The 23,785-nt window shown below is 39.2% G+C and overlaps 5 protein-coding genes across 9 annotated transcripts; 3 read left to right on the top strand and 2 right to left on the bottom strand.

Annotated features, from left to right (window-relative positions):
• Positions 1-1,179: 1,179 nt before the first annotated feature.
• LOC117623037 (transcription and mRNA export factor ENY2) lies at positions 1,180-4,260 on the bottom strand. 2 transcript variants are annotated; one of them, XM_034353879.1, is made up of 5 exons: positions 4,089-4,260; positions 3,752-3,839; positions 3,543-3,637; positions 2,480-2,556; positions 1,180-1,518 (listed from the first exon to the last, which is right to left on the bottom strand). In XM_034353879.1, coding segments are annotated over exons 1-5 (336 nt in total). In that variant the 5' UTR covers positions 4,091-4,260; the 3' UTR covers positions 1,180-1,444. The 2 variants fall into 2 exon arrangements, with proteins under 2 accessions (XP_034209770.1, XP_034209771.1); XM_034353880.1 differs by having other exon boundaries at positions 4,037-4,155.
• A 213-nt stretch (positions 4,261-4,473) lies between these two features.
• Positions 4,474-8,272, top strand: LOC117623034 (protease HtpX homolog). Of its 2 annotated transcripts, XM_034353873.1 has the most exons (9): positions 4,474-4,818; positions 5,837-5,894; positions 6,003-6,070; positions 6,173-6,352; positions 6,793-6,889; positions 7,078-7,187; positions 7,287-7,420; positions 7,501-7,679; positions 8,054-8,272. In XM_034353873.1, exons 1-8 carry the CDS (start codon positions 4,600-4,602, stop codon positions 7,652-7,654), a joined length of 1,020 nt encoding a protein of 339 aa, XP_034209764.1. In that variant the 5' UTR covers positions 4,474-4,599; the 3' UTR covers positions 7,655-7,679; positions 8,054-8,272. The 2 variants fall into 2 exon arrangements, with proteins under 2 accessions (XP_034209764.1, XP_034209765.1); XM_034353874.1 differs by lacking the exons at positions 7,501-7,679; positions 8,054-8,272 and having other exon boundaries at positions 7,285-7,414.
• Positions 8,273-9,468: 1,196 nt separating this feature from the next.
• LOC117621129 (sulfite oxidase) lies at positions 9,469-14,604 on the top strand. 3 transcript variants are annotated; one of them, XM_034351434.1, is made up of 12 exons: positions 9,469-9,823; positions 9,940-10,055; positions 10,148-10,210; positions 10,338-10,374; positions 10,470-10,551; positions 10,766-10,884; positions 11,039-11,134; positions 11,528-11,638; positions 11,740-11,841; positions 12,076-12,123; positions 12,558-12,773; positions 14,032-14,604. In XM_034351434.1, the coding sequence occupies exons 1-12, from the start codon at positions 9,749-9,751 to the stop codon at positions 14,146-14,148; spliced, it is 1,182 nt and encodes a 393-aa protein (XP_034207325.1). In that variant the 5' UTR covers positions 9,469-9,748; the 3' UTR covers positions 14,149-14,604. The 3 variants fall into 3 exon arrangements, with proteins under 3 accessions (XP_034207325.1, XP_034207327.1, XP_034207328.1); XM_034351436.1 differs by lacking the exon at positions 12,076-12,123 and having other exon boundaries at positions 9,493-9,823; XM_034351437.1 differs by lacking the exons at positions 9,469-9,823; positions 9,940-10,055; positions 10,148-10,210; positions 10,338-10,374 and having other exon boundaries at positions 10,505-10,601.
• A 2,271-nt stretch (positions 14,605-16,875) lies between these two features.
• On the top strand, positions 16,876-18,727 carry LOC117621128 (cytochrome P450 94B3-like). Its single transcript, XM_034351433.1, has one exon. It carries the CDS (start codon positions 17,051-17,053, stop codon positions 18,602-18,604), a length of 1,554 nt encoding a protein of 517 aa, XP_034207324.1. The 5' UTR covers positions 16,876-17,050; the 3' UTR covers positions 18,605-18,727.
• A 320-nt stretch (positions 18,728-19,047) lies between these two features.
• Positions 19,048-23,082, bottom strand: LOC117622449 (ATPase family AAA domain-containing protein FIGL1). Its single transcript, XM_034353114.1, has 13 exons — positions 22,778-23,082; positions 22,199-22,340; positions 21,705-22,094; positions 21,270-21,508; positions 21,066-21,193; positions 20,853-20,971; positions 20,680-20,772; positions 20,382-20,483; positions 20,143-20,245; positions 19,910-19,993; positions 19,734-19,829; positions 19,513-19,640; positions 19,048-19,424 (listed from the first exon to the last, which is right to left on the bottom strand). The coding sequence occupies exons 1-13, from the start codon at positions 23,065-23,067 to the stop codon at positions 19,323-19,325; spliced, it is 2,016 nt and encodes a 671-aa protein (XP_034209005.1). The 5' UTR covers positions 23,068-23,082; the 3' UTR covers positions 19,048-19,322.
• Positions 23,083-23,785: the final 703 nt, after the last annotated feature.

The following is a 23,785-nucleotide window of genomic DNA, read 5'->3' as shown; positions in this document are numbered from 1 at the left end:
TTAAGAAAAAAGTTTACTTTGCACCTCAATTGCACAAGCCAACAGCTACTGTTAAATTTGCTTCCTCTCATATTGTCTCGCTTGAAGTTCTCATATTAACATTATTTCAAAAAACAGATGCTACTAGCATTCCAACAACCCCGAATACCAAGCATACCGTCAAAGTGAAATGATAACTTATCTCTAAAAATTCCCAAAAGTCCCTACAATACCTATACCAACATATTCATACTAACAAGGGGAGTAAATTTTGGTCTTGGACCTCGGCCAAAAAGTGGCTGGAGCAATTCGGAACACTGCCAAAGCCGTCGGTCAAACTAGGGTGTATTGATTAATTTCCAAAACTCCAAAATCTATCCTAACCACATACATAAACAGCTAGAGTACGAAAAGTAGATGAAGTTTCATACCTCGATCGACGGAAACAACAGCCGAAGTCGCCGAAAACGACGTCGGAAAACTCGAAATCCACAGACCTTTCTGAGCTTTTAGCGGCGTCGTGAGCGGCTGATGTGGCTGGGCTTTAGCCCAGACTTGATCGTCGGCCCTGGCCGATCCTTTTCCGACCGCTCTCACTGCTGGCCGTGGCCGGAGCACCAAGATCGCTGGCCTGGTTTCCGCCAATTGAGAGAGACGAGAGAGAGAGCGTCCAAAATTTTTCAAAAAAACTAATTTAATACTGAATGGGTAATAAAGGTATTTCATTTAAGTAATTAAACTAAAAAATGTAACAGCTGTCATTTTTGGGTATTTTTTGGGTGTGTTTATATACATTGAATAGTATAGGGTATATTTATAGTTTCATGTCTAGGAATGGGTATTTAACTAATTTTGTATTTTAATTTCCCAAACCCCTCCCTCCCATCCCATCCCATCCCATCCCATGAGAGAAATTATTAAAATATATATTAAGTACGCGTGAGTCTTTATATGCAAGAAACAAAAAACAAATTTATTTTTATATGCAACCGCCCATGGAGATGTTCGTGTGCTGGTTTTTCTTAGTTTTATTGGAAAAAAATAAAATAAAAAAGGGGAAGAAGAAGAATGCTCGTTGTTCTTTCAATTCAACATCCATGAGCTGTGTGACATACCGCAGTTCAACCTAAAATCCCAAAAAGAGAGCAAAATAAAAATATACGACACTATAAATTTCTTATGAAGTGATCACTTTAGAAAAAAAGACAAACCACAAGAACAATTGTAATATATATAAATATTATTACATGGGAAAAATGTGAGTTAAGTTGCTTTCCATAAACAATGATACAATTCTCATGCGTGCAGCTTTAATTCCCAGAAATAACAGTTGACCCACCCTCCAAGCAATTGAACAGATGTTGGCACTTTGCAATGCTGAACTAGTTTTCAAATGAGTTTCATTCAGCAAAGGCTTCATCATCATATTCCTACTATTGTCACAGTTAGCAACCATGATGGCGCATCAAAGAGCTGCTGATACGAGAAATGTGCGAATTCTTTGCAAAAGCTCAGCCTTTATGGAATCAGGAATGGAGGCTGTCGGGGAAAAGAGTTGACGAATTTACAATTGTTAGAGCAATACAATGCAAAAGGGAATAACAAATTCAAACAGTAGGATTCATTCACTTATAGGTAGGGAGAAGTGAGGATTTATTGGCAAACAGGGGATCAACAACAACGTGACATGAATGTGGGTGAGATTATGTCAAATCAAATCCAGGTAACTGAATCTCTTTTCCTTGACTGCCCGTATCATCAAGTTGGTCAGTTTCATTGGGACAAATGGGATGACACCCTATCCCATTTGTCCAAGTGAAGCCGAGTCTCACTTACAGAGGATAGCGTTAGAAAGAAACCCATCAAAATTGCAAGAATAAAAACAAACAGAAAGCCATTGTCTACAAATGTATTCTATACATATAATGTAAACCAGTGGAGATTAAAGTTAGTACTCTAGATATTTCTAGTATTAGCGAAGCCAAGAATCCACCCTATTAGATTGATTTCAGTAAGGTCAAATACTAATGAACATGGAGAGATGAAACATCATTTAAACTAATTTTGCGAGTTCTAAGACTACACTAGAGGGGTTTTGCTGTCCCTAATGATCAATACGAAAAGAAAACAGCCAAACCATCAGCACATACATCCACCATCACCAAGGTCCAGAAAACCACCACCCCCCTGGCTCTGACAGAACCTACAATTGCAGGCATGCAGCTTCCTAACCTACCCATACCACATAGTATGAGAGTACCACTCTAACCAACACCAACCACCCACCCGACTTCATTAAAATTCCTCAGAAACACCATAATCTAGACACTTCCTTCTCCCTTGTGGACACTAAAAGCACATTTTATGGGGATGCCCAACTCTCCTCCCTTCATGTCAAGTTTTCCAAGAAGGTGATATTTAGAGCAAAGTAATCATAAAATTCCAAGAAAAACATGCAATCATGTAGACAATCAAAAGGGAAGAAAAAAGAAAGATTTACCTCTGCCCTTTGGGGTGATAACATGTACAAGGTCATCCACAGTAACATTGTTCCTCCCTTTTTTCTTTATAAACGCCCTAACATAAAAAAGATAGACATGGGTTGAAAGATGTCCAATATGCAACCTTGATGGTAAACACTTGGTTGAGTGCATATAAACCTTATGTTCAACATATAGAAACAACTTCGCACTATTCAAATTTATAACTCCTGGCTGAGGCTATCTTAGCATCCAATTCTATTCGCAAACATCATAACTAGAACACTTAGTTTTTTAATACAACTAAATAATCAAACACCAATAGCTTAGTTAGCCATTTGGTTCCTTCATTTTCCCATATACTATGCAGCGTTGACCATTGATAGAGGATTCCATCATGAAGCTGCTGAAATCCCAAAGACAAGATTCCCGGTTACGAAACCATCGAGCCCCTAAAACCATAACGCAATCTCCCAGAGGAAGAACATGGAAATCAGCCTGAATTAGTAGTCTTGTAGAGTAACCAGCAACCCTCAGAACCGTCTTGTGCAAGTGAGCTTAGTTTCATTAGCCACCATGAGCTCAAAACAATCTTCCTCAAGTGTATGGCAAAAGAGTCTACCTAAAGTTATGAGTGCTGGCCAAATTGATCACCACTGTAACTGGATTTATTTGATTTTTAATAACATGGGCCATAGTTTTGTGGCATCATAAATCCAGTGAGGGTGTGCAAAGAGACTTCCAATTGTTCTGCATCTTCAGGTTCCTCATTCATTTCGAGGGTCCCCACAAACATCATAAAATATAACTCCCCCTCGAAATTACTTATCAAATAACGAAATTTATTTTTAATGAATTTCCATACACTCGTTATGAATTGATCACAGAATTGTAATTGATATCGGACAAAAGTCATTTTGCACCATAAACCTCTCCAATCATAACAATGCCATATCATTCTCATTGGTCGTGGTTTAGAAGCAGATGTGGGTCAAGGAGTTTAGGTGTAAAGAAAGTAACTGGGCAATAGTGGTGACCTCAAAACAGAAAAAAAGAAAAAAAAAAAAAAAAGTAGTATAATACCTGCAAAGAGCTTTCATTTCATCCTTCCACCCACATTCTATTAGCCTTTCCCTCAGAAGCTCCATTAATCTCTCTTTTTCACCGCTCTCAATCAACTGAAAAGTCAACCACCAACCGGAAAACGCTAAGCTAACTCAGCAAACAAAGGAGAAAGGAATAATCTCAGACTTTCAGTAAAAAAGAAAAAAAAAAAGATGGAAAAAACAAACCTCGATGTTGATAAGCTCTTGAAAAGTGGGCTCTTTTCCTTGATTCTCCATAACATCCGGCGTCGGCGGACGATTCACCGATTTCCTCCTTTTTTTAATAACAAAAGATGGAGGAAATTCTATTAAAAATCCAGTCTTCTAACACACTATGCAAAAGAAAACATCAAAAGAACATAGCTGACTGTTGTAAACCTTAACATAATATTCATTAAATTAGTTAGCTTATGTTAACATGGCTTTATCAATGTAAACAAAACCCTAGCTAGCTTAGGTTAGGGAACTAACATGGGTTCATCAATGTAACAAAACCCTAGCTAGCTTAGGTTAGGGAACTAACATGGCTGTATCTATCACGGACCCAGAAATCTACGACTTTGTTCGAACACTCTGCGACTTGAAGAGGAAAGTAGATTGATCACGAAGATCGATTGATGAACGTGACGGTGAAACTGGTTAAACACTGTAATTAAACGACGTCGTCTCCGTTGGTGAAACGGAGTAGGTTAAATTGGGCCACTTCAGCCCACTCTTTATTTTTTTAGACTGTACTGTCCAACCAGATGGATTGGTTTGGGCCGATATATTTGCTCTTTTTGGGCCTTATGAGTTATTGTCCTCTTTGCCCCTACCCGCTACAAACAAAAACAAACCAACTCCGGTCAACTGAAAGCGAAATGGCGCCAAACGGTCACCATAAGAACGGCTGCGGACACAAACGTACAAACGCTTGAGGGCTGGAGGACGCATGTTCAGTCAAATTAGACCTGATAAGCAGAAAATGGAGTTTAGGCTTTAATATTATACGCCTCTACTGTTAATCAGTTCAGAGGCTCTGTCTGCGCGCTTCCATGGCTTCCGTGTCCCTCTCTTCTCTGTGCCTGAAGCAGAACCCTAATTCTATCAGTTTTAGCTCCATAGCTTCCGATCATGTGAGGTTTGGTTCACCTACTATTGAATTCGGCTCCGTCAAGAAGTATCGGAGAGATAGAGCTGTCGTCTGCAGAGCTTCCTCGGTTGTCTTTCGCAACCTCGATGCCGATGACTTTCGGCACCCTCTCGACAAACAGGTGTGATTAGTTGTTTACTCTGTGAGGAATAATATTTTGTATGGTCAGTGGCATTTGTTTCTCTAGAAAAATAAGAAAATACTGTGAAAACAAAAGCCACAGCTTAACAGCCTAAGTCAGTTGATTCAAAGTCCTTACTGACTCACTCTCAGTTTTCCTCTACAGAAAGTAGAAATGTTAACGGTGCATAATTCTCGCCGTTGCTAATTTGTATTTGGATTAGCTATTTGGCAGTGTTCGAAAAATCGGCCTGGCGTCCTTTTTTTTTTTTTTTTTTTCCCCTGACTTTAAAGAAAACCACGCTGCCTCTTTCTCCTCTGAGAGTGACGAGGATATTGAGTTTTGAGTCCGACACCGAGAGAGTCTTGGAGGGATACCCTAGGCGGCATCCTTTTTTTTTTTTTTTTTTTCCTTTCCCCTGACTTTAAAGAAAACCATGCTGCCTCTCTGTCCTCTGAGAGAGTGACGAGGATATTGAGTTTTGAGTCCGATACCGAGAGAGTCTTGGAGGGATATGTAGACTGAGTGGCTTAGCCTTTCATTTCAAGTATTTTTCTTTGGCAGTACTCGAAAAATCGGCCTAGGCGCTAGGCGGCGTCCTTTTTTTTTTTTTTTTTTTTTTTTTTCCTGACTTTAAAGAAAACCACGCTGCCTCTCTCTCCTCTGAGTGACGAGGATGTTGAGTTTGAGTCCGATACCGAGAGAGTCTTGGAGGGATATGTAGAGGAGGAAGAGTTAGACTGAGAGGCTTATCATTTCAAGTATTTTTCTTTGTAGTACTATTATATGATTTATGCTTAACTTTTTTCCCATTTTTTTATAATCAATTATGGTACTTTATAATTTATATATCCTTTTATTTTGCATGATTTTGGTATAAATTTATAATTTATAATGATACAAAATAACTATAAAAAAAAACCGCCTAGCGATTTTTCGAACATTGCTATTTGGTAATGTTTCTTCTATGCACGTAATGCTTTCTATATGCTTGGAATTTTATTTCCTTATTACGCAGAACACGCTGATTTTGAGGGCGATTCCAGGATTGAATGAGCTTGGAAAGATTCTTCTAGGTAATAGGCCTCTAATGTGGTGTACAATTAAACTTTTGTCAAACTGTGTTTGCTAAAGACTTGGGTTTTTTTTTCTTCTTTCTGAATTTGTTTTTATGGCTGTTGCAGGATCCGTTGCAGAGCAAGTCATGCTTCTGGAGAATATTGGAACATCCCTTCTTGTTTCTAAAGATCAGGTTAGTTCAGTTTATCATCTCTTGCCAGTGGAAAACTTGTCTTTGGGAAAAGCAAAAAAGAAAAGCTAGTGCAATAATTTTGTATTATTTTTGTTTTATCAGCTTTCTGGTCTACATCAATTGATGGTTGAGGCCGCGGAAATCCTCAATATTGATGCTCCTGATCTATATGTTCGTCAAAGTCCTGTACCAAATGCATATACTTTAGCAATAAGTGGTAAAAAGCCATTTGTTGTTGTTCATACTAGCCTTGTGGAGCTTTTGACTCGAGAAGAGTTACAGGTGATCAATTTTCTTTTTGATGTTGATTGCCAACCCGTATTTTGTATTTTCATCCTCACTTTCTCTCAGTTCTCAGTCAAGGTTTTCTGCTGATGTTTTTTCTTTTGGAAGTTGGCTTTAATGTTCAACTTCATTCATAAATTAGTTTCATAACTGTTTCTCTCTGGGTTTTTCCCTGCATGCTTTAAATACATGTATTATCTAGGGTCTGTAGTAAGATCGGAACATTACCACTTTCTATCTGTCTATCAGTACACGCGAAAACACTCAATACACACACTTAATGTATGTTGTAACCCAAACTTGTGCATGTGTTTTTGTGTGTGTGTATGCGCGCGGGGGGAGGGGAGTGGGTGCGAATCATGTACTTTTTAGATCTTGTAGGAGTACTGTCTTCAAATGATGCAGGTTTTAATATCCGCAGTTTAACTTGAAATTAGGCTGTTTTGGCTCATGAGTTGGGTCATCTCAAATGCGACCATGGTGTATGGCTGACATTTGCAAATATTCTTACCCTTGGAGCTTATACCATACCTGGTAAGGTGCCAGATACTTTTATCCTTAGTTAAGGTAATTTGATTACTTTTGTTGTATTTGATTGTGTTAATTGAGCGCCATTTGTCTTTATTGTCATAGTCATAGTTGATCCATAATAATTTGCATCCCCCAAGAGTCTTCCTGAAGAGATGCGTAGGTATTGTTTTGAATACTTGTGTTATTCATAGGGCTTGGTGGGATGATTGCTCAGAGTTTAGAAGAACAGTTATTTCGTTGGCTTCGAGCAGCAGAGCTAACTTGTGATCGTGCAGCCCTTCTTGTTGCACAAGACCCAAAGGTATACAACCTCATTGTAGCTACTTGTTTTCCAATAAACTTGCTGTTTCATATTGGTTATCTTGATTTTCTGAGATCTACTTTTATGTGCCCACAAGAGGTGGTCATCTCTGTTCTAATGAAATTAGCTGGGGGCTGCCCTTCTCTGGCTGATCAACTAAATGTGGATGCATTTTTGGAACAAGCTCGCTCCTATGACAAAGCTTCTTCAAGCCCAGTAGGGTGGTATATAAGGTACGTGGCAGCATACGTATAGCACCCTTTGTTTGGTTATGCACATCCTAGGGTTGACTGTTTTAACTCATGCTGTCCAGAAATGCTCAAACGAGGCAACTTTCACATCCTCTGCCCGTTCTACGTGCTCGTGAAATTGATGAATGGTCAAGAAGTCAAGACTACACAACTCTTCTGAAACATGCAACACAGATCACTGGTGCAAAGAAAGTTTTAACAACACCAGGAAGATAGTCAAAATCCAAAGCACTGTGAAAAGGTATCACCTCCTTTCTATGTTTCATTTATAAGTGTACTTTCGAAGATGTAGTCTCACAGAATTATACTCTTTTTATTACGTATAATTTTTCCTTAGGAAACCTGTGCTTATTTTATACGGAAGAAAAATCATTGCTCTTTATCCATGGTCTTATGGAACAAAGAATAGGTTTGACTGATTGACTTCCTGGTCTTTGTTAGTTGCTTGACACTTATGGAACATAGCAATTTCATGTATCAATTCTATCCTTGTCTTGCCATCATGAATGTTATGCATATTATGCTTTGACTAGACTTCATTTTTGGTTGTTTTATTCACGCTTTCCTTATTGTTTGTTATGATTTATGAAGATGCTCATTTTACGTTTCATTCAGGCAGCCCTGCGTCTCACGGCAAAGAGCTACAGAGATAAAGAGGATATGCTAAGAGTTTTTTCTGCTGTAAAAGCCTTGCTGTAAGTAAATTCTGCAGATTGAGGATGCACGGGTCGTAACTCATAAGTTGAGTACTTTGGCTTGTCAATCTTGTATTACAAATTTATTTGGTAATTAAACTGTATATATTGCATTACAAATTTATATTTTATAGAGTTATTTGGCATGCCTCCTCCACCACACAAAATGATCAGCAGGCACGCTGTGTTGCATGCATATCCCGAAGTAGTAGTCTAATTTTGACTGGTATGAGAAGTGCTTGCAGCAATTTTTGTACTGAAAATTTGGAATTAAAGCACAAGAAAGCTGAAAACAAGAAAAGAGTGAGAGTAACAAAAAGTTTCGTGTTTGGTTGTAATTCTTAGAGCCGAAATGTCGGGGGCATGATTTGCATGAAGTTGGCTACTGCCCTATAAATACTGTGTCCACATTCAGTTAACAACACACACAAATTCCTTAATTTCTTCTGAGCAAACATGGCCTCCACCATTTCCCACCTGCCAGCATTTTGCTCAACTTTGGTTTTCCTTCTCCTTTTGAACGCGCTCATTCCTTTTCATCGTGTTTCAGCTGGTCCAGGATTGCCAGTTCCCCATCCTCCACATTCAGGCTCAGCATCTGCTCATCAAGAAATGCCTGCTTCCAATCCTCTACCTTCAGCCCCATTATTTGATCATCAAGCAATGCCTGCTTCCAATCCTCTACCTTCAGCCCCTTTATTTGATTATCAAGCAATGCCTGCTTCCAAGCCTCCACATTCGGGCTCAGCTTCAGATCATCATGCAATGCCTGCTTCGCATCCTCTGCAATCAGGCTCAACTAAAGATCATCAAGCAATGCCTGCTTCTCATTCTCCGCATTCAGATGGCAAAATCACCACAACGGGAACACCGCGGACGCCTATTCTGTGCGAGAGTGAGAAACCTACTCAACAACAACAGCCAATGTCTCGGAAGCAGCTAGGGGTTTAATATGGCAGGCAGACAATAACATAACAAATAATGATTTTAAGTAAATAATCGACGACATCCACTTGTATCACACACGACATGCAGTTGGATGTCAAAATCATGCCCATAAGAACCATATGAACGTTTTATGTTTGACAATTAACATTTTTTTTTTTTTTTTTTTGGTGTTGTCTCGCACATTATCTAGTTCTTTGGTTGCTTGAAAATGAGAATTGGATCCTCTTTTATGCCTATGTTGCCTCTACAAATTGACCCAATTCATGTGAAGAACAAAACAATGTCCATGCTCGAATGCAAAATTACGCCCATTGGATTAAGATTAGTATGGAAACAAAATGCGCCGATGGTTTTGAGCAATATAAATTTAAATTGAAGAATAAGAATAAAAGGGTTTTGGACCTCCGGGGCCCAAACACAGCAAGCGGCAAGCGCCAAGTCCAAACAAGTTCTCTCTCTCTCTCACTAGTGGAACGTAACGTCACAATTCCCGAAGACCATTATTCCCAGAAAAGGGCCATCTGTCTGTCACTCGTTAGCCCCAAGGAGCTTAGCTTGCTCCTCCATTTCTGCTGAATCAGAATCAGAATCAGAAATCGCAACTCTTTCTTCCATCTCTCTCTGTAAATTTGGAAAAAAACTCATCATCAAGGAAGGTTGAAGAAGAATGCCTGGCGTCAGAGGGCCTTCAGATTACTCGCGGGAGCCACCTCGACATCCCAGCCTCCAAATCAATGCCAAGGCCAGCCTTTTCTTCTTCTTCTTCTTCTTCTTCTTCTTCTTCTTCTGCAATTCTATTCAATTTCATTTCTTTGATTCGATATAAATACATGTTCAAAATCAATCAATCAACTGCAGGAACCTTTCAATGCGGAGCCACCGCGTTCAGCTTTGGTTTCGTCGTACGTGACTCCTGTGGATTTCTTCTACAAGAGGAACCACGGTCCTATTCCAGTAGTGGACGACATCCACAGGTCCATATAATCAACCAAAGCTTTCAAATTCTTCATTTATCTTTTCAGTTTCAGGGATTCTAACTCATTCTGCAACCTCTTTTCCCAAGCAGTTACTCAGTTTACATATCCGGATTAATAGAAAATCCCAAACACCTCTTCATGAAAGATATCAGGTCATTTCTTGCCACTTTCACGTGTATCTGTGTGTATATGTATATGTCCATCTATCAGTGTATTTGTATGTATGCTTATTATAATGAAACTGAGTTTTTAAACTGTGCGTTATTAAAATAATTACAGGGCGCTTCCCAAGTATAATGTCACTGCCACTCTACAGGTACGTTATGCTATTTCTTATGCATTTGGGTTTTCACCAATAGATGATTTTGTTAGACTGTGATGGGATTTGGTTGGTATATGTGGGCTACACAGTGTGCAGGTAATAGAAGGACGGCTATGAGCAAAACCCGGACTGTCAAGGGAGTTGGGTGGGATGTTTCTGCTATAGGAAATGGTTCGTTGCTCTTTTGTGTATGAGTTTCAGCCTTCAGTCTCTCTCTTTATGTATGAATTAGCATAAACTTTAGAGTTAGCCCTTTTATTGATTTCCAACTAGATTTAATATGCATATGTATCATTGTTATCTATTTTTCTATGAATTTAGTGTCAGAGATGTCCTAGCTAATTTAAGTACGTAACTGTGTTATAATTGTTTGAACTCATTACAGCTGTATGGGGTGGTGCAAAACTGGCTGACGTTCTTGAACTTGTCGGAATACCCAAGTTGACAGGTGCCACTAAATCAGGTGGAAAACATGTTGAATTTGTAAGCGTTGATAAGTGTAAGGTACAAACTTGGATAACTACTTACTTTTTCATCTGAAGCCTTTTCTATTGTTTTGTGGCTGTTTTTTTTGTTTGATCAAAAGACTACATAGATTCGCTTTGCAAAAAGAAACTATATACTCAATCTAATAGTGAGTAATGACTACAAATTATAGGAGGAAAATGGGGGCCCCTACAAGGCATCAATTCCACTAATTCAGGCCACAAATCCAGAAGCAGATGTTTTACTTGCTTATGAGATGAATGGAGAGGTAAGTTTAGCAGAGTGGATGGTTTGCTTGTCTATCTTAAAGTTCTGCCATTGTGTCATTCAACCATGCTTGTAGTCACATGCTTCTGGTTTGTTGCCAATGTTTCAAATTATTGTTTTGATTAACCTGGTATCTTCGTTATTCTTCAAAATCAGGGACCTGGCAGATTTTGAGTTTTGAATTCCCAAATAAGTTGTGGGCTTTTGTGTTTAATGTTAAATGTGGTTAACTGAAGTATAGTTCAAAACATTCTCTATAGGTTGTATATGTACCTGTTGCATGTGTGTCTGGCTTGTGTTTTTGACATTGTTTCTTTCAGCCTAATAGGCAGTTTTTGTCACAAGGAATTCATATATGTTAATGTTGGGTTCATATTCTTTGATCATGTCAAAGACTCTTAACAGGGATCATGGGTATCCATTGCGTGTGATTGTCCCGGGTGTTATTGGTGCCCGTTCTGTTAAATGGCTTGACTCTATTAATGTAATTACTGAGGAATGTCAGGTTAGAAATGGATTCTTCAACTGATTCTTTTCGGTTATTCTTTTGTTTGTTTTCTCCTTTCACAGTTTTATGTGATTCAAATTTCCTTCACAATCTTGTAGGGTTTCTTTATGCAAAAAGATTACAAAATGTTTCCTCCTTCAGTGAACTGGGATAACATTAATTGGTCTACCAGGAGGCCACAAATGGATTTTCCCGTCCAGGTATGAACATTTGCTACTCCTGCTAGAATACTTGGTGTTTCTTGTGCTAAATGTTGCGTGTATAACTATAAAATTGTGGTAACCATAACCCTTCTTTAGATTATTACAGGTGCAACATTTCCGTAGCCTAGAAAAGGAAACAAAATTCCTACAAATACAAATTCAGTACTCAGTTTGTCTTACAGATTTTTATATATTCTTAATTGACTAACTTATGTGTTTGCTGATTCACAGTGTGTAATTTGTTCTTTAGAGGATGTGAATGCTATAAAGCCTGGGAAGGTTAGTTCATATGGCAATTTCAGTGGATATGTTTATTTTACTTGGGATTATGGCATGCACAAATATCTCAGTTGTTAGCCCCAATCCAATCAGTTCTGTTGCACCATGCATGCCAATGGTCAAAGTCCCCTTAATCATTTGAATAGGCTGGGATTTTCATGTTATTCTGTTTCGTCATGAAGTGACCCCAATGATTATGTAGTTCTTTTCTACCATTCATGGCATTGCAACACACCCCACCCCACCCCCTCCCCCCCCCCCTTCCAACCTTTCTTGTCAAATGATGTGAATTTTTTTTGTTAAGATACGATTCCTTCCCCTGTATTTCTTGATCAGATTCTAGACCATTGATATGCTGCCACAGTAACTGAGATGGTGGGGATTGGCCCCTCAATGATTTATTGGATAATCCTTTTACAACATACATTGTGCAGGTAAAAATTACCGGGTATGCGGCATCAGGAGGTGGTCGTGGCATCGAGAGAGTAGATGTGTCTGTTGATGGTGGAAAAACCTGGATAGAGGCTTCTAGATATCAGAGGACGGGAATCCCATACATTTCAGAGCACACAAGCAGTGAGAAATGGGCATGGGTACTTTTTGAGGCCACGGCTGATGTCCAGCAGAGCACTGAGATTGTTGCGAAAGCAGTATGTTTAGTTTGTTCTGATGATAGATTATTTACCACGATGAGATTTGGTGAACTAGGAAGCTCATATTGACCATTAATATCTAGTCCTGAAAATCATTAGGATGCATGCCATCTAAAATAGCCCATATCAGAAATTACATAAAGAGCTTACAAGGTTGGTAAAGTTTGGTCTCAAACATTTTATGCTCCATCCAGACTAATGGTTCACCGGACTATCAACTAGCCCATTTCTGGGAACCATTACCAATCAAAGGGTTTGGCCAGTTTGATCAGTGGTTGGACTGTCAGCCCAGAGACCATTCCCTTTGTGGGGTCCTTATTTCCAACTAAAAACTAAAAACATATATTTTATGGTTTTGTACTTGAGTCGGCAGTAGGTGGGATGTCATAAAATAATCGGTATGGCCCATGACCTAGTCAGGTTTCAGAGCTCAATGAACTCTCTTTTAAATAATTAGTAGAATCATGGAAGCAGTGTTTAAAAGTATTCCCTTCTGTGATTTAATTATGATTTACGGCTCAAGGGGGTTTTTCCCCACCTATCCCTAGTGTTTCATGCATCATGCATCAGATCCGATGTTTGCTGTCTTTTACTAGTCTACTTGATTAGCTTTTTCCCTTCTTGAGATAGCTTATGCGCTTGTCTCTAGCTTACAGAATCTTATTTGGTCTTAATTATAAATAACCAACATCTGACTATATCTTCCATGACAGTTTATTATATGCTTAACAAATAAAAAAAGCATATGGATGTAAAGTTTTTTTTATACACAACAAATATTATCCGCATGTTTCAAAGTTTTTCATTATGATTATGCATTGGTCTCCCAAAATACTGCTTTCTTTTTGGCTGAGTTGCAGAATTACTGTGTGAACATAAGAAGCTTTTGATATACTTGTACGATTTTTTTACTCTAGTTCTATTCACGTGTTTGAACTTGAAAACTTCTTGTCCCTGTCACTTGCTTTGTTTTGTTGACATGTGTTGACTCGAGAGTGTTAACTAAGAGTATTCTAAATGCAATAGTGCTCCTACTGCATCTGTATCAATGGATCTTTGATGTTGAATCCTATTATCGTATCTGCAGTTTCTTTTTATACAGAACCAACCAGTGAAACAAATTAGTTCTCTAATTTTTTTATTTATTTTGTTTTAAATTGTTTATAAAGTATTACTCTTTGGTGAGTTGTATTATGTTAATATCCTTGCCGATGGTTGGCACTTTCTCATGTTCCTCCGTTTCATTGATGGGCAGGTGGATTCAGCAGCAAATGTCCAACCTGAAAAAGTGGAAGACATTTGGAACTTGAGAGGGATACTGAACACTTCATGGCATCGCGTGCAGGTTCGAGTTGGTCACTCGAATTTGTAGAGCAAACACGAGAAAGGAAATAATTGATCTATCCGAGGCTGCTGCTTTCTTGTGTGCAACATTGACAGACCTTATGCTTTCCATGTGCCAAGTAATAAAAATGCTTTTAGCGTGCACTTCTTGATGTTTGGACCTGAGAGGGTTGTTGAAGCTTTTTCTAATTATGCAGAGTGTTATTTGCCTTGAATATTTTAGTTTCTGCTGGTCATCTCTAAGTTTCGGCCGTGCGTCTTGACTTTAAAAATGGATATTCCCATGGCAGAAATCAATCCTCAAATTCTGTCCGAGTAAGCCAGCAACGCTAATCTTATCCTCCCGGACGTGTTAGTAAATTAAGATGATTGTGGGAGCTGAAAACGATTTGTTCTTCATTTCTGGGTGGTTAGTTGCAGTCGTTAAGATATTTTGTTGCAACATGATCTGATTAATCAAAGTTTTGCTTTGACAGAGTCTCAATTTAAGGTCTTCCCTATTAATTATGTGTTACATGCTTCGTGGGAAAGAGACGAGAAGAGCAAGAGCCACAAAAATGACTCGGGTGTGAACAAATGTTAAATTATTAAAGACAGATCAAATCAAATGGAATTATTATCAGTTAACTCATCACCGATCGTTATGAAATGATTAATCAATCACCAATCATTCCCAATGTTTCCCTTCTCCATCAGCCATCAATTTTCCATTTCAAATTTTCCATGAGCTTCCAAAGGCAGCACACTTTGGATGAACCAGCCCTTTCCCCCGTCACTTTCGTAGAGTACTTTGAAGTTTCAAGCTTACCTAAGCCTGTCCTGCATTCCTACTTTTGGTCTTGTCTTTCTTCTGGCACGATGTGTGTCTGCCATAACATAACAGTAACACTGCACATGATGTGGAGAAAAAGTTTCTTAATAGAAAGAGGGAGTTATTACATGACTTGGTTTCGGCGGAGTGTTTTTTTTTTCCTTATATTAATCCATTCATCAGAATATAATGAAAATTAAAAATCAAAATGTCGACACCTAAAAAATAATAAAGTAGAGAGATTCGAATATATAACCTCAATGTATGGATAACTGATCTTAATCAAAATATCGACACTTAAAAAATAATAAAGTAGAGAGGTTCGAATATATAACCTTGATGTATGGATAACTTATCTTAATCACTTGATTACAAGATGCTTGCTTTTCCACTCTCTAGTTTGAATAATTCAGACTTGATGATCTCAGCTCAAAAACAGGAGGATCAGTTGGCCTGAGCCACAGTCGCAGGGCCACAGCACATACTAGTGGAGTAGTGTGTGTGCATATGACGAATCATGATCCAAAAAATTAGTTACAAAATAAAATAAAATAATAATAATAAAGGAAAAAATGGGTGAATTTGATCACGTTTTTGTAAGCTGGGAGAGTGGAGATCCCTTAAAGTGTTGTCGGCTACGAAAGGAACATATAGATTCCTACTGTGTGGAAGGGAGGAGAGGAAGATAGCATATATAATTTGGATCGTCCATATTAAACACAAAGAGACACCTGTCTGAATCTCTCTCTCTCTCTCTCTCTCTCTCTCTCTCTCTCTCTCTCTGTACAACCCCAGAATAAAAACATGAGAAGAAAAGTGACACACCGTGAGGTTGAGAGGTGTGGGGGGTGGGCGTGGGGGTAGGGGTGGATTTGATGCAAGAAGCAGACAGGTTTGCATTTCCTTTCTAGGCCACACACACACACTCTCTCTCTCTCTCTCTCTCTCTCTCTCTCTCTCTCTCTCTCTCTCTCTCTCATTCTAATAATAATCCTATCTAGTGCATAAGTGTACTTGTTTATACAGCCTTTTGGCTGGATAAGGGTGCTGCTGCCTCATGAAGTTGAGAACAAACTCCAGCTATTGGATGGGCATAATCTCATTACATATATATGTACGTATGGCGACAGTGTTACGTAGATAAGCTGTCTTTGATATTTCGAAAATGAAATTTGCAACGCACAAAAACGTGCAGAATAATCTTGGTGAACTGTCGATCTGATGCAATCAAACATATGCATGGTAACCTGTCTGTCTTTGTGCTTGCATCATTTTATCACCTTACCATCTCGTGATAAAGTGTCGTAAACACAATAATGTATTCAATTGGGAATAGCTAAAATTTCCCTAGCGTAAAACTCCCTTAAATTGTGCCAGGATCAGGATGGATGATTAATCGCATCATTTCATTTTGGACAACAAACCCACGTGAGCATCTTCTTTTGGGTTTCTGTTTTTCATAGTCAACATAAAACCTGTTTGATGTGCAGAGATGCGTCACATTCCGCTTAATGGCCTCACTCAGTGGAGGTAAAAGATGAAAATATCAATTGGGCACTAGAAGAGTATTTGCATACAACATGATTTGATTTGAGTAGGGTACACAATTTTAAACCTTAAATCTTCACAGGTTAAGAATTTCACTTTTTTATTAACTTTACATAAAAGGATTATACCACGTAACTGTATTCTAGTACTATATAATAATTTCTTTACGAGTGAGTACATCAGACATTTGGTCGTTTGATGAATTCGCCCTTATAGAGGAGGGAGCTTGTGCCAACGGAAAGTTGGGAGACCTTTATTATACAACTCTAACTAAATTTTTAACCCATCAAAAGTTTTTCGGGATATAGTAATTCGTCCATCATTGGTTTACACATGCACCGACGACTGTGCACTTTATTATTGAAATGCATACAAATAAAAAAATGGGCAATTCACACTCTAACAGTACCAAACAATTTTAAAAAAAGAAAAAAAAAAAAGAAAAAAAGGGGCCAATTCACACCCTATAAAACATTGTGGTTGCTGGAAGCTAGTTTTTGCTTGGTCTGAAAGCGCTTAAAACTAAAAAACCAACAGCCTCTGAGAGCCTCATTTTGAGTTCCAAGTCAAGATGGGAATATCCATGTGGCTCTTCACACACCCTAATATATCCTTTGTTTTCTTATCACTGATTCTTCTCTATGTTTTTCACGTTATTTTTTGTGAATTCCGGCGAGCCTACGAGCTTTCTTGCCAAGGCCCGCCAAGCTATCCCATCATTGGCTGCTTGCTTTCCTTCTGCAACAACCGCAACCGCCTCTTGGACTGGTACACTGACCTCCTAGCACAATCAGCCACCAACACCATCGTCGTGCACCGGTTTGGTGCACGACGCACCGTCGTCACGGCCAACCCCGAAAGTGTTGAGTACATGCTCAAAACCAACTTCAACAACTTCCCAAAAGGCAAACCCTTCACTGAAATTCTTGGAGATTTTCTGGGATGTGGCATATTCAATGTGGATGGTGAGCTTTGGCGAACCCAACGCAAGTTGGCTAGCCATGAGTTCAGCACCAAGTCTTTGCGTGAATACATCATGAACACCTTGGAGGAAGAAGTGGAAAAGGGATTGTTGCCACTCATGGAGTCGCTGGCCATGACAGCCCAAGTTGTGGACTTGCAGGAATTGCTGAGAAGATTTGGATTCAATGTGATTTGTAAGGTATTTTTGGGGGTTGATCGGTGCTGCTTGGATCCCTCTCTACCCAGTCCACCACTTGCAAGAGCTTTCGACACAGCCTCAGACATATGCGCAAGGCGTGCAGCAGCGCCCATGTTCATAATTTGGAAGATTAAGAGGTGGCTCGGAGTTGGTTCAGAGCAAAGACTTAGAGCAGCAGTTGAAGAGGTTCATGCCTATGTCATGAATGTAATTGAAAACAGGAAGAAAAAGATGGAAGAAGGCGAGGCGGATACTCGTCAGGAAGACCTCCTGAGTCGGCTAATAATGGCGGGACATGAGGAGGAGGTGACGAGGGACATGGTCATAAGCTTTATCATGGCGGGGAGAGACACAACTTCAGCAGCAATGACGTGGCTCTTCTGGTTGCTTTCCCGCCAACCAGGTGTGGAGGAAGATGTGGTGAAAGAGATCGACGCTGCCGGAGAAAGAATACTAGATTTTGAATCGTTGGATTTGAGATTGTTGAAGGCATGCCTTTGTGAGTCCATGAGGCTTTATCCGCCCGTAGCCTGGGACTCGAAGCATGCCATAGCTGATGACTTGCTGCCAGACGGTACACATGTCCGGGCAGGAGATAGAGTGACCTATTTTCCCTATGGGATGGGCAGAATGGAAGCACTGTGGGGGAAGGACCGACTGGAATTCAGACCGGATAGGTGGTTTCTGGAACCGGAAAAGGAAAGATCGGCATTGAAAAAGGTATCCCCATACAAGTTACCGACGTTTCAGGCAGGTCCAAGGGTTTGTCTAGGGAAGGACATGGCTTTTATTCAGATGAAATATGTGGTGGCTTCCATTCTCAGGCGGTTCGAGATCAGACCGGTTGAGTCTGTTGAGCCGGTTTTTGTGCCGCGCCTGACAGCTCACATGGCCGGCGGGCTGAGGGTTCTAGTCCGCAAGAGAGGGGATGATCACTCAGATAAAAACTATAATATATATTAAATTGGTAGGAGTCAATGGTATTGTATGATTTGAGATTTATTGGACAGTGTAACATGCCATTATGCGCCATTCTTAATGTAACACAAAGATATGATTATGTACATATAGTAAACTCTGCACCTATCTGATTGAGTACGCAAATCATGATGATCATCAACATCATTTTTAATCTTAGATGTCAAAAATAATCCCAAATCATGTGCTAATCAAGTGAATTGGACAACATAACTCGTGCAAGTAGACTTACCCCAGTCAATAGTGTTTCTTTTTAGAAAAACTGGGTTAATTAGAATACCCCACATGCGCGTTTGGGAAGATAAGTTCACATGCCATTGAATCATTGATGTCAAGGTCTTTGTCTTAAAGGAAGAAAACAAACGAGCCCTGTTTAAAAATACTCCTCCTTCTAGTCTGGTCAGCATAAAGCAATCAGAAATCAGAAATCAGCAATCACCCTAAACGTTTCATTTATATACCCCAAAAAAAGAAAAAGAAAAAAAGAAAAAGAAAAAAAAGAAGTCTTATTTCTGAACAAGCGAGAATCTAATGCAATTGGTAGGTCCAAGTTTCTACTTAAAGCAACTGCTATTTGTCTATTATTGTTGCTGTGCTAGGGTATGTCCGGGAGGCTTTCAATTGTAGTAAGTTGGAAATAATAATTGATTGATGCTTTTGTTTTTCCTGTTCTGTCTTGTTTCAGAAATATACAGACAGATTCCTACAATGACAAGCTTCCAAATTGCTTGTTCCATTCCTCATACGTACCAAGCTCGTTCAACGAGACAGAGGGCCTTACCTCTTGCAATGCACTCTCGAAGTCCTAAAAAAACAAACATATTTATTAAGCAAAGAAAAATAAACCTGAGGAAACAACAAACACGGTGAGCTGTGGAGAGTGAAATTTTAACCTCAACAGTGACTGCCCGCATATCCTCTTTTTTCAGCTTTGTTATTTCTATGCCTTGTTTCAGAGCCTCTCTTAGTGGACCCATAGAGGCATCCTTCACTAAGTTTTTCATGTCTGATCCTGAGTACCCTGGCAAATGAAACAACAAGAGCTTCAGACAGTCAATTTACAATAGAGAAGACAATGGGATAAGGTCTTTTCGACTGCAAGGAGATTATCTACCTTCAGTTAAATTGCATATGCTATCAATATCCTCCCTTGAAAGTTTGAATAGTCCATCCTTGTCTAAGATATTCTGCACGATCCAGGCTCTTGCTTCTTCAATACAGTAATAGCTGGTTAGCCATAAATTCAGTATTAAGAATGTTAGTCTAATCAAACATGCTGTAAGTTGGTACCTGATGAAGGCAGGGGAATATAAAGCCTCTTGGTAAGTCGCCTCCGTGCTGCTTCATCCAGTTCTTGGGGTCGATTCGTTGCTCCTAGGAGATAGATGTATCCATTTTGTAGAAAAAAACAGTGAACTCGTTAAAATGGTGACATTAAGGATTAAGTCTAAATTAGATATGGTAAAATTCATTAACAGCATTCTAATTAGAGATAACTGAGATTCAGAGGATTCAACAATCACCTATAAGAAGAATTTGCTCACTGCCACTGTCAAAGCCTTCCATTTCAATGAGGAACTGTGTTTTAAGTCGTCTACTTGATTCATGCTCACCTTCTGACTTACGCTGCAACCATACAGAATTAGTATCATCTGAATACATTCAGTAAAACACAGTACAATACCGTGAGAGAAGTGTACGGCATACATAGAGACAGCTATACCATTTCAAGATTATATTTAACAGCTAGAGCAAACCTTACCTGTGAGAGAAGTGAATCAATTTCATCAACAAAAATTACAGCTGGCTGACGACAACTCGCAACTCCAAAAAGGGCCCGCACTAGCTTTTCACCCTCACCAATCTACAGTCACCAGTTAAAATTTTCAAATATAAATATGTTTCAAGCATATATAATAGGAGAATACTGAACTTATCTTGTGCCATATATCTTTTCATATCAGTCGATTTTTTGAAAGCACAGGGAAAATAAAAAAGAAATCAGAGAACATACGCCAGTGAACCATCACAGAACCAAAACAAACAGAAAAAATGCATACCCATTTGCTTGTTAATGAACTGGCAGATATGTAGAAAAAGGTAGCCTTTGCCTCTCCAGCTATGGCTTTCCCAATCATTGTTTTTCCTGTTCCCTAAAACAGGCCAAGGGTTATGATTGTTCATTGATCAGAAACGCATTTACTCCCCCTACTTTAAAGGATTCAACACTTACTGGTGGACCAAAGAGAAGAAGACCTTTTCCAGGAGAACGACAACCTTTAAAAATGTCAGGACGTAATAGCGGCCATATGACCATCTCGGTCACACATTTTTTAGCATGCTCCAAACCAGCTAAAACATTGCCACGCAACAGTGAAAATCAGAATGGCTTCAGATATTTGTGCAAAAATTGTAAATGTAGAAAGATTAAAGAATCACATATTACCAATATCATTCCATCGAACATTTGGATCCTTGTCCATGATCTCATTACTAACATGTTCAAGAAGACGAGGTTCCAAGTTCCTCAATTTTTCTGGAAGCTCTCCATCAGGACCACAGAGCATTTCCAAACTGAAATTGAAACATTAAAGTATTTAGGACGTGCATACATATTTCACACAATCAGTGTCAAAGTTACACCACTCACCATTTCTTAGTTGAGTCACCTAATGTATCATCTGACTTCCCAGCTACTCGTGAAGTCATATTCCCAACATTGCCCTCATTAGATTTAATAGGTGGAACAAAATTACCACGGGCACCGCGGCGTGAATAGCCATATGATCTCGTACTATATCCCCTATTAGTAGCATTGTTATCACTTTGAGGGGAGACACAAGCATTTGGTGAACCCGCTAACCCTCTTCTTTGTCTTGCATCCATTTCCTAGCCAAAGAAGAAACAAACTGATCAAAATTGCCACATGTGGACAAAGTGTAAATAAGGAATAAATTTTTTAAAAGAATGGCAATTTGAGCTCCAGAAAGATCAGGTTAGGTAAAAAATGATTTACTAGAAGTTCCAAACCCTTATGGAAATAAACATTAATAAGAGGAATGGTTATCAGAAATACGATAGATACCAATTTTGCTTTGGCAGTAACAAAGCTATGGCTAGAAACATCAGCTTTAACATCTTCATTGCTTGATGGGGACTTTGCATTATCAATAATGGGGCTAGTAAACTCCTTGTGGGCACGTTTAGCCCTTAAGGTGTTCCCATAAGCTTTTTCTTCCTCTTCAACTTTTTGAAAAGATAAGGCACTGTGACCGTCATTACGGTTGTGATAAGAGTGAAGCTTTTCTACAATAGTGCAGTCATCAGAGCTGTTACTTCTAGAGCCCCAAGAACTCTTGGATTTGCCATTACTTTCCGTCATGAAGTTGTTTTTGTACAACGATGTCAACTTTGTTTGTGCCAGAGGTTTTGATAACTTGCAAGTCAACTTGTCCTGCCTCTCCAGTTGATCTCCCTAGGACAGACAGAAATTTTGGTTAACACGCCTAATCCTAATAAAATCACAAAAATAAAATAAGGAAAATATTTTCTACAAGCAAGATCAGAGGCAAGTAATACCAAATCATTTACAACCCTTCCATTATTAGACTGATGAAGAAGAGCCTGAAAGTACTTTGACTGCTTAATCTTCTCAATGTCAATATCTCCATTGGTGCCAAAAACACACCCCGGAGCTTTCTTTGCTTGCTCAAAGGCTTTGCTGGCACATGGTACTCAAAGTATTAGCATCAGAAGGAGAAATCTGAACCTAGTTGTGAAATAATTACAGCTACTAATCTGCGCTCCGAACACTTGGAAATTCAATATGAGAATGCATCGAGCCATATGAGCAGATCACTTTCCAACTTTGAATTCATTCAATTTAAAACTTAATTCATATCTGGTTACATAACTTGAGGAAGAGTCTAGAAATAATTGCAAGATCGTTTGAGTCACAATTCAAATTTAAGTTAATTCTATTTCTCTAAAATTCTTCAAGAAATGCACATAATGTTCAACCTCAATCACATTTCCAAGCTTCTCAATCAAGCTAAAACAAAATAAAAGAATTCCAAACACACACAAATGCTAAAAGCTAGGGTTCTCGAAGCTTAGGTTCAGAGGAAAAATCCAGCTCTGAGAGAGAGAGAGGCGCACCGATCAGAATGAGGAATGAGAGCTCGGCGAGAGGCGTCGAGCTCGGAGACGGTTTCGCGGCGAATGGGGCGGACGAAGGCATGGTCGAGTTGAGAATGCGACTGTGAGTCGAGGAAGCCGAGGAGACGAAGCCCGAGGACCTGAGCTGAGGAGAAGTCGTGCCTCTCGACGGCGAGTTCGGCTCCGAAGAGAAGAGAATGGAGCCTGCTTAGGCTATCGTGGACTTGCTTTCTCCAGCACACCTCTTCGCTCCACCCTCCTCCACGCTTCGCTTCCTCCTTTCCCGCCATTTTCTCTTTTGCATCCGCGCCTTCTTTTTCTTTTCTTGGTAAAACTTGCAAGATGTTGCAAATTTCTGAAAGGAAATCAAACCTGAAAAGTCAAATATGCGCTTGTTTTTCTGTCATCTAGTAAGGGTAGAAGAGACATTGGCCGTTTGGTTCGTGGAAAATGAGGTTTGGGAATGAGAATTCAATTGCTTTTTTATGTTTGGTAAGTCAGGCATGGGAAATAGTTGCCTGGCACATGAGAAAGTAGGACACATGAGAAAGTTGGGGGAAAGTTTTGGAAAATGAGCCAACATTCAATGCACAATTTTCATGACTATTTTGTCCCTATAAACAATTTATAATTACAACGTATCATTAAATGCATTCTTTTTTTATTTGATTTAATATGGGTATAATTGGAAAATTATACAAACTTTGTTTTCTATTCATACTCAAAACAAATATGGGAAAGAAAACAAAGTGAAATCTCTCGGTTACTTTCCCGACATTACCAAATATGGGAAATGAATCTTTCATTCCCATTCCTTGAGAAATGATTTCCCCTCAAATTTATTCCGCGAACCAAACGAGTTCTTCCTCTTCCTATTCGCAAGTTTTGTTGTCGTATGTATTGGAAAAAATATTTGCAGTTCAGGACACAATTTGCTTTATTAGACTTTGTGTGCTGCTTTGCGTTTTGCTTTAAGTCTGTTAACAAAGCTAGGGAAAATAGAATATC

Source organism: Prunus dulcis, chromosome 3 (genome assembly GCF_902201215.1).
Source record: "Prunus dulcis chromosome 3, ALMONDv2, whole genome shotgun sequence".
Lineage (NCBI taxonomy): Eukaryota > Viridiplantae > Streptophyta > Magnoliopsida > Rosales > Rosaceae > Prunus > Prunus dulcis.
The sequence above is the reverse complement of the archived record's forward strand: the minus strand, read 5'-3'. Positions and strand labels throughout refer to the sequence as shown.

Bases quoted from the DNA above. Each gene is read 5' to 3' on its own strand.
- LOC117623037 (XM_034353879.1), bottom strand. The intron at 3,638-3,751 runs GTTTGTTTTTTC...TTGACTTTTCAG, and splicing joins AAGAGCTTATCAACATCGAG to TTGATTGAGAGCGGTGAAAA. The intron at 1,519-2,479 runs GTAAATCTTTCT...TTTCCCCGACAG, and splicing joins TATCACCCCAAAGGGCAGAG to CCTCCATTCCTGATTCCATA.
- LOC117623034 (XM_034353873.1), top strand. From the start codon at position 4,600: ATGGCTTCCGTGTCCCTCTCTTCTCTGTGCCTGAAGCAGAACCCTAAT. The intron at 6,353-6,792 runs GTGATCAATTTT...ACTTGAAATTAG, and splicing joins TGACTCGAGAAGAGTTACAG to GCTGTTTTGGCTCATGAGTT. The intron at 6,890-7,077 runs GTAAGGTGCCAG...TGTTATTCATAG, and splicing joins TGGAGCTTATACCATACCTG to GGCTTGGTGGGATGATTGCT.
- LOC117621129 (XM_034351434.1), top strand. From the start codon at position 9,749: ATGCCTGGCGTCAGAGGGCCTTCAGATTACTCGCGGGAGCCACCTCGA. The intron at 10,552-10,765 runs GTTCGTTGCTCT...AACTCATTACAG, and splicing joins TGTTTCTGCTATAGGAAATG to CTGTATGGGGTGGTGCAAAA. The intron at 11,135-11,527 runs GTAAGTTTAGCA...ATCATGTCAAAG, and splicing joins CTTATGAGATGAATGGAGAG to ACTCTTAACAGGGATCATGG.
- LOC117621128 (XM_034351433.1), top strand. From the start codon at position 17,051: ATGGGAATATCCATGTGGCTCTTCACACACCCTAATATATCCTTTGTT.
- LOC117622449 (XM_034353114.1), bottom strand. From the start codon at position 23,067: ATGGCGGGAAAGGAGGAAGCGAAGCGTGGAGGAGGGTGGAGCGAAGAG. The intron at 21,194-21,269 runs GTGAGTGGTGTA...TTTCAATTTCAG, and splicing joins GGTGACTCAACTAAGAAATG to TTTGGAAATGCTCTGTGGTC. The intron at 19,425-19,512 runs GTTAAAATTTCA...TTGTTTTTTTAG, and splicing joins TGCGGGCAGTCACTGTTGAG to GACTTCGAGAGTGCATTGCA.